This window comes from Calidris pugnax, unplaced genomic scaffold (assembly GCF_001431845.1).
Source record: "Calidris pugnax isolate Ruff unplaced genomic scaffold, ASM143184v1 scaffold24, whole genome shotgun sequence".
Lineage (NCBI taxonomy): Eukaryota > Metazoa > Chordata > Aves > Charadriiformes > Scolopacidae > Calidris > Calidris pugnax.
Genome location: NW_015090922.1, coordinates 25788257 through 25803152, shown reverse-complemented (window position 1 = coordinate 25803152; position 14896 = coordinate 25788257). Strand labels below are relative to the sequence as shown.

The window sequence follows — 14896 nt, the reverse complement described above, 5'->3', positions numbered from 1 at the left end:
GATTGCTTGTCAAAATTGTTTTCAGTTAGTCCAATTAAAAGGTTAAATTATAAAAAATATAACCATGGAATTGACTTCCACTAACCTCATATAAACATAAATGAGTTTTTGTGTAGCTAGTATAAATGTGATAATTTAATGTAGTCATCAATAGAGCAAGGAAGTGTTTGGAAATGACTATGCAAAGCAGGCAAAACAAAAAAGCTATAGAAAGCACACCACAAGTATTTTTTCCCTGGGCAAAAGTTCCTGTCAACAGGCAATGAGAATGGAAATAGAAAAATCTGCCAGGGCTGCTGCTTTGTGTGAGCGTATCTCAGACTGCACCGCGGTGAACTTGTGACTTTCCATGAATGCTGAGCTGAACTTGGCAAAACTGTCAATGCACTTCAAAAAGGAAATCTAACCACTAAGTTCCCCATCTGTTCGTCCTGTTTTGTCTTACTGCACCTGATGTGCTCAGTGCACATCTGGCCATAGGGCACCGCAGCCCTAAGACAGGTCAGTGCAGGAGCCAGAACAGCTTTCCATCCAGCTCAAATTCCCGATCCTATTTAATTCCACAGCTCTGAGAGAAAGCAATTATGCCATCCTTTGGAATTTTTAGATGTTGAAGGGTCAAGATTTAAAGCAATAAGCAAGACCATCTCACTTCATTCAATTATTTTAAAATATTTTGTAGAAAACTAGCCCATTCTTAGTACAAAATTATTGCCTTCCCTTGTTTTTTCCTGTCTTTTCACTATGTCCCTTTAATTACGCAGGAGTTTTTCAGTCCAATGCTCGCTTGCTCTTGTCAGTTCTTCATGTGAGCAATGAAATACTGAAGTGGAAGTGAGGCAAAGGAGAATCAGAAGTGCCAGAGACAAAATGAATACAAATTTAGGAGGGGTCATTACATGGGCATATTGTGGGATGCCACAGGTTCAGGCAAACATTTATTTTGCTTTGATGACTATCTGAGTCTTCTACAAGACTTTTTTCTACTTCTGAAAGATTTTTGAGGGGCAAGATTGTGGTTTTTATGTTTAAAGTGAAAAGATCATAAAAGATACACTAGAATTTCTAACAGCAAAGTATGATTTTTTCACAAAGAGTCCACCTTAAGCACTCATGTTGAAGATAAAGTTGTAGTTACTGCTTCGTTTGAAAGGACAAGTAGTTATGGTTTAAAGTATTAAAAGGGGTAGGGTTCTTGCACTTGGGGTTTTACAGTTTATGGGTTAAATAATTAGCCCTGATTTCAAAAACGATTAGGACCAACTACTTCACTTCCCTTAGTGGGAGTCACAGGTGGTCAGTATTGATGAAAACAAGACAACATGCCCCATTTAAGCACTAAGCATCAAGTACCATTTCTGTTCATCTTGTCCCAAAAGCCTTAGACAAACCAAATACAAATGAAAATGGTCCCCTCTGTTTCATCTACAATACCCGCAGATTCTACACTAACCTAGCTATATGGAAGTGATGTGCCTACAACAGAGTTTGATTGCCTAATTGGTACCTAGAAAAGAAGCCTCATGCCTTCAAAACGGTCTGGTTAAAGCAAAATGTAGCAGATGTTAAAATCTCCACTTCCTACTTACTATAATTCAGTTTCTGTCCAAAAAATGTAAAGCTGGCTGTGGCATTTGTGGTAGGCTTCCTGCCTTTCCATGACTCCCCTCCACTTCACTCCTACAAAATAATCAATGTGTTGACCCCAAAAAAGATGTGTGGGAGATAATTTTGTTAAGGTCTGGCCCCAGCGTACAGAACTCAGCTCCCCTCAAAAGGTTTCCACAAATCTCATTATATTCAGAAGTAAATACAAAGCCTCTTTATACGACTTGGCATTGTCTGAGTAATTTCATCATAGATGAGTACGTATTTTCTCACCAAAACAGGTCAAAATCAAAGAAAAATAAAACTCTTCAAACTAATCAGACCCCTTCCCAGACCCCAGATGGAAAACTCTGTCACTGTAATTTCAATTTCTGAATTCTCTTGAGGTGCTTAGATAAATCAGTGGGACTGACACAAGAAGTATGGTAAGTGTATAGTGCTTCGCACTAGTCCAGATTTGGCCAATACAAGTTCCACCTTGTGCCTCAAACCGCTGTTCTGCAGCTGCATTAAATGACTCCAAGCCTGGTCACATGTTATTAGGTGGTGAAGAGCTCACGCTCTGTCCAGAGCGCAGGACCTAAAGGGCTCCCTTTCGTCACTGAATCCAACCCCCAGCGTTGCAGACCGCTACTCACCCCTTGCAAAAACTACCTCCATCTGGAAAGAGAAGTGTTTCCCTGTTTCCAGGGCTCTTGTTGGAAGCTCATTAGACCCCAGTTACCAGGAGCTTTCAAATCTTACTGGGTGGAAGGAGCAGAAGAGGTCTTTATTCAACCCTTTCAATATTCTACCTTTCTGTCCTAGTCAAGCTGAATGATTGGCAGCTAAAATCTGACAAAACCAACCAATTCTTAAGTAAAACTCCAAGATCAGATGTAGCAAGTAGTGACAATGCACACTCATCATCACTTCACTATAAGAGTTACCTTCCACATCCCAAACAGTAGCATTTAATCAGGCTAGTATAAAATATATTAATGTAGCCTGACTTGTAGTGCCAAAGGCTTCACAAATTTAGTTGCTAACACTAGCAAGACAAAAAAGGCTGACAACTGGGAGCTTTACTGATTTTTTTTTCACAGCTTCGTTACTGTATGTTTGTACAACAAATGCAACATGACACCTCATCTGTAACCTACTGACAATTGTTTAAATACATTTTCAGAAATAACCAAATAACCACGAAATAGTAAAACATCAGAATCAAGATTCAAAGATTAACCTCTCATACTCATAAAACAATTTAAGGATTATGTTCAGAAAGACAAACACCTCCAAAAATGAAACTAATGAGAGCAAAACCTTTACAAATTACAAGTATAGAGAATTTTTGAATAGTCTTACTTGTAGTTTTTCTCCCAGAACTTGATCGGTCTTGCGTATGATGCGATAAAGATGACGCTACCAAGAAACGGACTCAGTGGTGTAGAAAAGACTGAAGTGGCCAGAGTTTGAAAAAAAAGCATAGCAGAGTCTGAAAATTGCAAGTTAAGGTAACACAAGTGATTTCTTCATACTTTTAAACCATTGTTAAGGCAGTTCTTTGAACTATCTATTTTTGCCTTTTTGTTGTTATTTATTTTACCAAAGAGATGGTAAGGAAAGGAAAGGAAGGCAAGCAGTGCCAAATTGCCAATTACCAGCATGGAATTGGTGGCTCTTCAATGCTACACAGTTGTAATGAAGGTGACATGTTTGAACGGAGTATGTTATTAGCAGGGTGACCCTGTCTAATCTCTGCCTGAGGATGGACCCTGAGCACAGGCAGCGCAGTAAGTGCCCTTTTCCAGCTACCTCAGTGTACCTTCTATATCACAAAGTGCCTTTTCAGAGTCTGACACAGAGTTCAAAACACAAAAATCCCCAAAACTTCATTTTCTTGGAAATTCTCGGTTCTCTGCACTGGAGTCTTGCTCCCAATGTGTCCAGTATTTCACTCTGTGATTCTGCTTATTTTTGGAGTGACCTAGTATGTGGAGACACAACTATGCCTCTGTAATCCAACCTGCTGGCTTAAAATCATGCTTTCGTGTTAATTTTTACTGACAATTTAATATTCCATGCTGACAGAAAGGTAAAGAGTATTCAGCATCTCATACTTTTTGAAATATATATGAAATGAGAAGGTGAGGACAGGGGAAAAGTAAATATCACACATAAACATCGTAATGAATGCCTGAATCCATACCTTACTTCAAATGTAAATTCATGTTCCACATTGCTGGAAAGCAAGTTAGGAGATGGACAAAGATACTGAAAAACATACAAGTTGAAAGAAACATGATTAAAAGACCCAAGCAAATTAAATGTTAGGCTTACATCTCTCTTGGGAGGAAGGAGCCACATAATGAAGTCATGGACTAAGGAGTGACTATCAAAGCACAACACTCAAGTGCATCTCAAACTAAAATTCAGGTCAAATCACCTAATTATCAGAGTCTTTTAGCTTATCCTCTTATAATAGTATCCTGTGTGTCCCACAGACTTTGAGACTTCGCAAAAAGCATTTTAACACATGTAGCATTATTTGTGGTACAGTATTTCCATAAAAAGGCTAGCTAGCCATGCTTTCAAAGCAATTTGCAAAATCTAAAACCAAATATTTGCTAAAAGATATCTCTAAAATCCCTCAAACTTATTAAAAGAGAGTGGCCTGGAACAGTGTCTTTGTGCATTAGTGAGCTTGCAAAATGAGCTGCCCTCAAGAGTCTAAAGTTCAAAAAGCAACCGAGAGCACAGAGCAGGAAGCAAGTGCATCAAAGAAGTTAAACTGTCACATTACACTGTAGTCATAACCAGCATTGGCTGTGAAAGATGAACAAGTATTTACAAGTGTCAGATAAGGGAAGGAGGCATGGGAGCTGAAGAGACAAAAAGAGACCAAGAAGGACAGATAAGGACAGCAAATCAAGTTTTCCAAGAGGAGTTCTAATGTCATAATTGATTTAGAAATTGCCACCATCATGAGTTAAGACATTTAGGACTCCACTGTGAACTGTTTGTGTCTAAGACATAATCAGTAGCAACAGCTTTATTTTTGCAAAAAGACATAATGCTCTCCTATATGTGGACTGGAAGACAGTTCCCTGTTGACTTGCGCAGAGTTAATGAAGTTTATTAGTATTAGAGTTTAATAAAGTATTTCACATATGTAAGTATGTCATGAGAGCAAGTAACAGCACATAACTCCCTTACATAAACAGGTGATGTGTACAGTGGGCAATTATCTGTCATCAGGGTTTTTTTATTTGATAGTACCTGATTTCCTTTTATTAGCTTTTTTAATATATATATGTATATACACACCAATGCTTTAATTATGTTTAAATGGTAGATAAAAAAAGAAATGCCAAAAACCTACAGGCATGCTTTCTTATTCTGTGTTTCAAGCCAGTTTTCCTGTGTACCATCTCTTCTGAGTTATCCAGTGAAGAAGCAGAACTTGTTTCTTTGTGAATAATAGATATATATTATTTTTTTTAATATGGCCAAAATCAAATTTTGAGAAGAAATAACTAAAAATACTTCAACATGAAATAAAACATTCTATTTTGAGGATTAATTATTTTAATTCAAAAATCTGTTTAAATTCCAATCAGTTTCAAAACAAGTAACTAAAAGACTGACATTTTCAAAGTCTTCCATCCCCTTCTTTTAACACAAACCTGGCAATAAGGCCAGTGCAAATCCTGTTTCCCAAACCCCACATTTCTAATTGCAATTTCTGTGGGCCAAAACATTTTGTCACTTCCAAGCACTTGATCACTTAGAAGTTGGGAGAACCAAGCATCACAGGGCTTCCTTTTCTGATGTTAGAGCTGCAACCCTGAAACAGCCAAAGCAGAAGCTCTCATAAACAGGATAATCTGAACCAGAAATCCTTTCTTTCCAAATCTCACCATTGAATTATTGCATAAAATCCTCCTTTGACTGCTAAGTACGCTGAATTTCTTAGTACATTGATAATTATAAACACATAACCTTTTCTTACTCATTTAAGCACTAGTAAGTGAAGTTGCAGATGTCTCCTCAAGCCAGAAGCCCATTCCTATTCCTTGTTTTTCAGGATTAGGAGGGACTTTGAGGGGTCACCTGGTCCATCTAGTGGTGACAAGGAAGGATCAACTAAACATATACATCTCCTGACAGATCTTTGTCTAAATTCCTGAAGATCTCTAATAGTGGAGGCTCCACAGCCTCCACCAGGCAAAGCTCCACATGTTGGTCATCGTGCTCTGCACACAGGAATCAAATGCATTAAAGGATGCAGAACTTCTCATATAGCTGAGGTCTATGGCTAAGGCTCCCAGAAGCACTTCAAAATTTAAAAATTTATGTCCCGTTTGCAGAAGTGATTTAGGCAATTAAGAACCACAAATAATTAAACTCTGCAAAGAACTCCTGGCAGGCTTAGTGCCTCTGCAAACTGCAACCTGCATTCATCAGTAACATTTGCAGGGTTATGGTAACAACAAATAAAAACACCATGCAAAAAGGCAAAGTTATTGTTCTTGTGGGAATAGTAACTTGGGCATTTAACTAGTATCTTAATTGTAATATTGTCTTAAAAGACAGATTTGCATTTAGAAAGGATATTATCAATATAAATAATAGAAAGCTAGTCTAGACCTCTTCAGTAATAACTGTAAATAAACTAATCCTGCTTAGTTACTGCTTTCCATTTGCAAAGTTTAATTGGTACTTTTACCAAGAGTAAAGTTATCACTGCACAAAATATTTGTGACCAAAGAAACTCCTTGAAATATAATCTTAGTTCTTAAATGTTTTACTAAATAACTTTATATACACATCTCCTGAAATTCATACTTACAACAGAGATGAAAATATTTTTTTGTTGTGGAGTTCTGTAGTAATTTGCTACAAATCACTCAAAGCGCTCAAACAGGTCACTATTTTTATAATGCTTTCCTTTTGTACATATACAATCTAAAGGTTTCCCTCAGGGTGTTATTCTGTCTGCAATTGCCTCTGTTCGAGGCTCTCATTTATATTTCCTATCTCAAAACATAAGCATAGTTAACCAATGCTGGATATGATTTAATATATCACAGAAAAGAGCAGAAAGAAGAAATCACTCAAGAGGAGAAAAATACCACTGTAGGATGAAAGGGACAAAGATTTGAGTGCATGTATCTAACAAACAGTAGAAGGTAAACTCTTCAGTAGGTCTAAACTAAAACCACTTTGTCAATCTTCTTCCACAACTTCGATTGGGAGTGAAGGAAGAAATGAACAGTTAGTTTCTGAAAATGCTTTAGATGTCAATAGAGTTAAATTTGTTCAGTAAAAGTGTTTTAATTTTTTATCATTTTCCAGTGTTAAATCATATTTCTAATTGAATTGGGCTTTAAGCTGAAAAAATTTTGTTCCAAAAATCCAGTATATATTTTTTAACCCTACAGACACTTGGGGTTATTGAACTCTGTGTTTTACTCTCCATATCCACAAAACTAATGTTCACAGCCCTGAAAATGGCACTAAAGCAGACTGTTTCCGAAGGACTGCCTTGGTGCTGATGAACATATATTGTTACTCACAAAACAGAGTGGAAATATTAAAAACAAGAATGCACCACATTGAAAAATGCACATTAAAATGTTAAAATCCATCTGCTTCTGAAATGGGAAAAAAAAAATAATCTGGACAGTTCCAAGAGAAATTGGCTCATTTGAAATCATTTTGTACCTGAGGTACCAACTAGAAGCAACTGAGAAAGTAACCAATACGGTAAAGCTCAGTCAGCCATATGAGCCATATGAGGACCTCATACGTCACTCACAATGTTTCCTTCTGGATGCATCAGAAGTCAGTGCTGAGGACTGTGAAGTAACTGATCTGCAGAACATGGCTCGATGGGAAGTGAGCAGGCATAAACAGACCAGTTTCAGACCCCTTGCAACCAAGAAAGAGAAAAGACTGTATGACTCAGGAGATGTCTCAGGAGATCTGATTTCAGATTTTAAAATAAGTTACCTAGGAATTTTGCACCTTGTTCAAACACTGTAAATAAATCATATACATGAAGAGGACTTTAAGAGTAAAGAATAACAAATTTATAAAGGATATGAGGTATTGCAAAGAGCTGAGCAAAAACATGGAACGATGATCCCCAGGCAATCTGCCAGGGAGCGATGTATGTCATGATGAACTGCAACTTCTGCAGTAGGTCCCACAGCTGAAATACAAAAAAACAAAAAACAAACATGGTGAATTTTTAGGCACTGAGACTGTTTTAATACTAATATCTGAAAATGACATTTCTTAGAACTGTGTCCTGGAATGAATGCGAGATAAATTATATTGTATTATTAGTTTTCATTGGCATTAAAGCCTTACTTTAGTAAGGCACAAAAGTATATTCTTCATTTGAAATTCAAACTTGCAATGAGCTATGTTTTTTAACCACAATACTGAGGTAAACCCTCAGATTACCTTTCTTCAAAAGTATGTCTGCTTTAAGTAGAAATTAGGAAAACACGTTCTAATAGTCACTGCATATACCACCCTGCCAGTCAGACGGTTACAGGAGAAAAGACTCCAGAACAAAGCAGATGTAGTGAATGGAGGAAGCTCAATGAGCTAAACGTGTGGATCTGTACATGGAAATCAGACTTATTTCTCAAGAACACGACATTTTCATTTGTTGAATCAATGGGAGAAGACATCACTACGTAAGCACGTGCTTGGCATTAACCATGAATGGTAGCTGCATTTTGAAGATCAAACCATCCTACCATAAAAACATTGCATTAATATGACTTTTTATTGTTGTATGGTCCAAATTGAAAAACACACTGAATTTAATTTTGCATCCTCTAAAATAAGCTTGGTGCTGCAACTAGCAGTTTGTGATTCAGGAATGATGTACACTTATTCCCTAGAATACTTTTCTTTTTGTCAGCTCGCTTGACATCAGGCCAAAACAGATCTTACGTCCCGTCTGCATCAGGCCATCAGATTCATATTGCAGAGCAGATTCCTGACAAACTGTCAGGAAAGATTTGGCCATCAATAGACATTAGTGCTCAACACACACACAAGTTGGAAGTGGAACAGGAGTATATGCTCATATAGCGAGTATATGTTGTATTTCATAAAGTAAAATTTTTGAGTTCATGAAAAACAAGACATTGCCAACATCCTGAAAGACACTGAGGTTACGTTAATACTTGTATATGAAATCCAGGAAATGTTCCCAGGCACTGGTATTGTCTATGTTGTCAAATTGTTAGAAACTGGGAAGGTTTTGGTCTGCCCAAGTTAGCCCTCTTCCAGGCACCCCCAGGCATCCTTTTGAATGAAAGTCTTTCATGGTCCATTTCCACGTGGTAGCTCCATACTTCCTCCATGCATAGAGACTGGGAGAGTTTATTAGCACGGGCACAAGCTTCCCCATGACAGCTGGCCTCAGGACAGAGCACAGTCCTAGGCACTCTTCATTTACTAGTATACTGGCAGTCAGAGAGAATGCACAGGCTTCATCTGTCCTTAAGTTGCCACCCCCAAAGGAACACTTGGTCATCCATGTCCACATCAGCAACACTCTTACAAGATGTTTCATTGAGCTTCTCTAGGAATTGTTGTAAGAAATTGCAAATGAATTGGGAGGGAGGTAAAAATGACTGATAGCATTAATGTGATTTGGTCTTTGTGCTACCAAAGGATGGCAGAAGCAACTGCTATGTCATGCTAACTGCAGTTATAACTGATAAACCTTCCAGTTGAGATGCAAGCAGTGTCTCACATGCTTTCCGTGCTTTGGCATGACTCAAATTAGCAATATGCAAAATACAGATTATGTTAACTTTGCACACGCATGCTATTTAAAACCAGCAAGTCCCTGATAAAAACAAGCTGTTATGATGTCTTCAAGGCACCTACTTAGTTCAAGTATGAGGATATCAGACTTTGACAACTTAATTTCCTCTCAAAAGTACTACATGCGACTTGAAAACTACAACATTAGACAAAGTAGGCAAATAAAACTGAACTGAAATTAGAACTGCCTTCTATTTATTTAAACCCTGGTTAGGAAGCTTTGGGGGTTCTTTTTTTTTTTTTCCCCTTAATTTTTATTTATCTGAAATGTCTGAATGAAAAGCTGGGAGAAAAATGGTATTTGCTAAAAGATTTAAGTCAAGGGCTAAAAAAGCTAACGACTCACATCTGAAACCTCAAAAATTCAAAACTGCAGCACAATCCAGGAAAGTTCTGCCTGTTACAGATTGAAATCACTAAGCCATAAATCACCCCAGCTGTGGTCAAGGCTCAGGGTTCATCAAAAGGTTTTCAAGCCTCAAATAAAATTCAGATTATGCATTTGCTAGGAAACCAAATCCAGGAGGACACCCTTCTGGCTTCTTGTTCCATTACATTGTCTTAATCATTCTTTAATATTTACACATTCTTGCAAAACAGGCCATGGAGTCCAAGTTCTGTGTTACTTCTAACAAGTCCTACTACTTCTACATTCACCACTGCTTGAACTTGCTGTTGCTTCTTTCAACACCTGCCTCTCGGCTAATGTTTCTGCAAGACAGGCAATGGAACTCATTTCCATGTGCAAAAACATGAACCTAAGAAGGTCGCTCTTGTGAACCTCTCTTGGTTTTTGAGAGCCTTATGACACTGCACCTAAAGGCCTGGAAACGTGTGATTTTCAAGGTGCTGCTTTCATTAAGAGTTGTCAAGTGCCTCTATTACCTCTTAAATTACAGCTTCTGGGGCACATTTTGCAAAACACCTTAAGGGTAGCGTGCCATTAGCATTTTACATATCTAACTATGCTTGTTAAAGATGATGTCACCTAGCAACTATAATATAGAGATTTAGGAAGGGAGGACTTGTCTTTATATTTTCGCTGAAAAAATATTGCTCCTTATCAGTTTTACATGATTTACTACATACTTTCTCCCATATCTGACATAGGAACTCCAAAGATTCACAAAGCTCTATTGCTTTTCTCAGAAAGAAACTGAAGCTGCTAAAAATTGCCTTCATAAAGAGAAGGAAGGTGATACTCAGAAACAGTCATTCTCTTTTTTCAACTACAACCAACTGCATTTCAGTCTTCAATAATCATAAGACACTGGCTTAAGAGGAAAACCCTCAACATCTTTTTTAAATTGTGAGAAACAATTAGGATTAGAAAGGGTTAGGAAAGACAAAGCCTATCTGGAGTTGAACCTGGCGAGGAAAGTGAAAAGCAACAGGAAGGACTTCTACAGCTTTATCAGCAGCAAAAGACAGACTGGGGAAAACACGGACCCACAGCTGAATGGGGCAGGGGACCTGGTGATAAAGGACATGGAGAAAGTCAAGGTACTCAATGCTTTCTTTGCCTTGGTCTTTACTGTAAGACTTCAGGAACTGCAGGCCCCTGAGACCTGTGGGAAAGCATGGAGAAATGGAGATACCCTAAGTATTGAAGGATTAATTAAGGGTCCATTTAAATAAACTAGACAAAAACACTTCCATGGGACCTGATAGGATATCTCAGCCCTTCTGTGATTCTGTGAAATACACAATTTATCCTCAGCAAAGTTTTCTTTGAATGAAGATAATAACTTGTTCCTGAGGGTGTGAGGTGTATTTTTAACAGTGCTACATACAAAGGGGGAACCTTCACATCTAAAGTGACAGTGGAAAAAAAAAAATAATCCTGTGCTGAGTTTTCACCCTCTCTTTATAATGATTTCCTCAAACACGTACCTGTAAAGATTAATTTTTCTTTAAGACTTGTCCCTCTCAGTTTAGGATGATTTACACTAGAATATTTTTATTAAACCATCTAGATCTTCAAAGTTTTCTACAGTTCACCAAGCAGAAAAATGTCATATTATTTAGGGGACATAAAGTTGCAGCATTCTTAGATATCATTGCTCCTATGACAGTTTTGCATAGTAAACAGTTTTTAAGTCTTTGATAAAGAGTTTAAATTACTGGTATATTCAGTGAATTTAAACATTCCCACTACTGTCAAGTGAAAGTGCAGAACATGCATTTGTATTTATTTTATGTGGACACACACATTTTATCACCTGAATCATCCTTAAGTCCTCTATGAGTTCTGAAGCCTCTCCAGAACTCTGGTACATAACCTAGTATTCTATATATCTATAAACAAAGCAAAGGCAAAGACTTATCTTTTCATGATTTCTTTTAAATCTGGTTATTCTTACTTAAACAAATTTAAGTAACATTATGAACTAGAAGTTAATGGAAATTGGTTAATGTATATTTAAAAAAAAATTGGGAGTCTGAAACATCGCTAAAACATGATCTCATTTTCTCAGTTTGGTAGATTTCAATAAACTAGGCAGAGATTAACACCTGAATTTAAATGACACTGAATGTGAGAGGGACACTTGCAATGCTTTCAGCTTTTGGCAGCCTTTTTATCTGTTTAGCATCTGTTGGGATTCTGTGTAGGCAGACTCCTTGGCAATACTGGGACTAAATAATGCATAAACATTAACATTTTTTTGCTAAACTTGAATTTTGCTGTATTTTAGAAAAAGTGTATGTACAAATTGGTTTTAAACAAAAATAACTGTCATGCACATGGCTATATGCTCTACGTGCAACACAAAATTGATAGAGATGAAAAAAGTTAAATGCAAAAAGCAATTATTTCCCACTTTGAACAGGTATTTCTTTATATTCTTGTTTAGATAGGAATGAGATTAGATCCTAATAACTTGAGACAAATTTGAAGTCAGACACTCAGATGTTAGGTGGGTATTTAGCTTTTCATGTTATGCTAGTTCTGGTCAATTGGTGGCTTCAATCCTTGGAAGTAAATTCTAATACCTAATGTTTGTGTATGTCAATAAAAATTAAGATACATTAAGAGGGAAAAGTTGTGAGTATGTATGTGTTTAGGAATATGAAATTAAACTTAAGTGGAATAATTTTATTCTAGTTCATGGCTTTGCTTTGCAAATCTTTGACTTACTTCCTGGTTTTTATTTAATGCCTTTTAAAACTTCACCTACGAAATCCTACAAAACAAGACTTACTGGAAATATTAAAGCTTTTTCATGCTTATGTCTTAAGTCATTGTGACATTATGAACAGCACTACGTTTGAATCTACAACAAATACTTTCCAGGCTGTCTTTATTTGCATCTGCTTACAGACAATTGAAGCCTAGATATTGTGGGATTTCAAGATCATTGTCTAATGCAACATATATAAGAGGATCAAAATACAATCAGTCCAAGGCTCTAATATCAAACCTTGGAGGAATATATTCCTGAAACACAGGGTTCAGCACAACATCAAGTACAAAACAAGTATGTTTTGAATAGTTTGAGTAACAGGCCTCGGAAGCATTACATTTGAAGTTAAACGTTAGCCGTCAGGCAGAAGGAAATATGATGAGGATTATGACAATAAGAGGGTGATAAAACCTAACAGCCCTGGATCTGCTCATGACAGAGGCTGCTTCTTCCAACATTGCTGACTGACAGCAAGAGCCCAGGGAAGGGGTCTGTGGTACTGTAAGAAACAGTCTCTCGTATCTCCCGAGGTGGGCAAAAAGGACAAGATCAGAGCTAATCAGCTTAATTCGCAGAGGGCCAGACAAGTGAAATAAATCAGCAGGCAGCTGCACTGATCCAGCCTCTTCAGTGAAGCCTTCACAGGCATGGCTCCTGACAAGACTGTAAGGTCTCCAAAGTTTTCTTTACAAGGAGTGGACAAAAAAAACATGCAGAGTAAGTTGTGTGCTGAAGCACGAGATATTCAAGATTTCTTTTTCAGTGCCTGCATCTTAAGATACAGAACATGTCTCTACCAGCGTGAAAGTACACAAATATAGGCCTCAGTGTGTAGTGAGCCAGACTGAACCCAGGGAGCAGGTATACATCTCCCTGAACCCCTGACTGCATTTGTCCCATCCTAAAGGAAAAACCACAAAGAAAGAGACAAAATGCAATTTTGGTATAGTGTCAGGAATGAAGTCTGACAAGGAGGTCAGCAATGGAAGGCTGAATGAAAAAAATCAATTAAATCATTTCTCCAATATTAAAAGGAAACATGAACTGTACAGTGCCCAAGAGAGTTAAGGAATCTATGGAAAATACCACTGGGATTATCCTGTCACATATCAGATGTAGCCTTGGGTATTTTACTCAGCAGAACAGAGTTTATATGCCAGATATCAAAAGTAGAGGAAACAGCTGTGAGCCAAGAGGGTGCAGCTGATTAAGACACTGGATTTCAGTATGCATGAATGGCAAGAAATGGATTAAAATATGAATTAACGACTTAGTGCCAGAAGCTTTGAAGTGAAACATCAGATTTAGAGAAGGATGACAAATCAGAAGGGGACAGGAAAAAGCGTGAGGCTTTTTACTTATAAGCAGCACCTAAATCAATCAATGGGACATGCCAACTAGCCAAGAGTTTTATTGCCACAAAGGCAATAAAAAGATCCAATAGGTTAATTACTTGACTTCAACAAAGCACCAAGAAGGTCAATGCACTTGGTAGCACTTTCTTATAAAATGAAGGAAAATAAGATGACACGCATAATTTCTTTCCTGTCCAAGCAATTGTGTTGTGGATGTGGAAAGTTAAGCCTGATCAGCACGGGTCTGGAAGGTTGTTACAAACTGACTGTCTTAGCTGGAGTTACTTTGACATAAAGATCATCTTTCATAAATGTGTGACATTGGATACTATGGCAGGAAGAAGTATATAGAAAGAGAAAAATTCTTATAAAAAATAAAAAATGCAGATTCCTTATTAGCTAGAAAATGTATTCTGGAAAAGAAGAAAAAATATCAGAGAGGGAAATTGTATTCTTAAGTGAGCTCAGCAGGGGTAAGAGTACTTAGGCAAATGAATTCAGTGTTAATGAAGGCAAATTTAACAAGCTCTGGTTCTTTGATTATTTTGCCTTATGCATGAAGACAAATTCAGAACCCTCAGAGGACTTGACTATAAGAAAATATAAGGTGATTTCATATTTTAGTATTGCTAATTAGTTCATACACACACACAAATTAAGAGACCATTAAACTGCCTGGCAGTAACATACAAGACACTGAAAGAGATAAGAAGTTGTAGTCCTATACGTTAGAGAGTTAACAACACTGGGACTTATCATTCCTGTCAGGATCTGCATAGTAGATGAGTGTGTAAGCTAGAGGTGGCTTTTTATTTAAGGCTTAAAGGAAGCTACACAGATTTGGCAAATATTCCAAAGCCAAGAATTACTTCTCAGTTGAAAAAGTTGCTAGTGAAAGAACTGGTT

The 14896-nt window shown here is 37.3% G+C and overlaps 1 protein-coding gene across 2 annotated transcripts in view; it reads right to left on the bottom strand.

Annotated features, from left to right (window-relative positions):
- The window catches only part of PCNXL2 (pecanex-like 2 (Drosophila)), a 156814-nt gene that overhangs the window by 51870 nt on the left and 90048 nt on the right, over positions 1 to 14896 (bottom strand). For both annotated transcript variants that reach the window (XM_014950946.1, XM_014950945.1), the window contains exons 22-23: positions 7699 to 7807; positions 2956 to 3085 (exon numbers count right to left, since the gene is read on the bottom strand). In XM_014950946.1, the coding sequence (XP_014806432.1) occupies positions 2956 to 3085; positions 7699 to 7807 (239 nt within the window). The remainder of the gene's footprint in view (positions 1 to 2955; positions 3086 to 7698; positions 7808 to 14896) is intronic.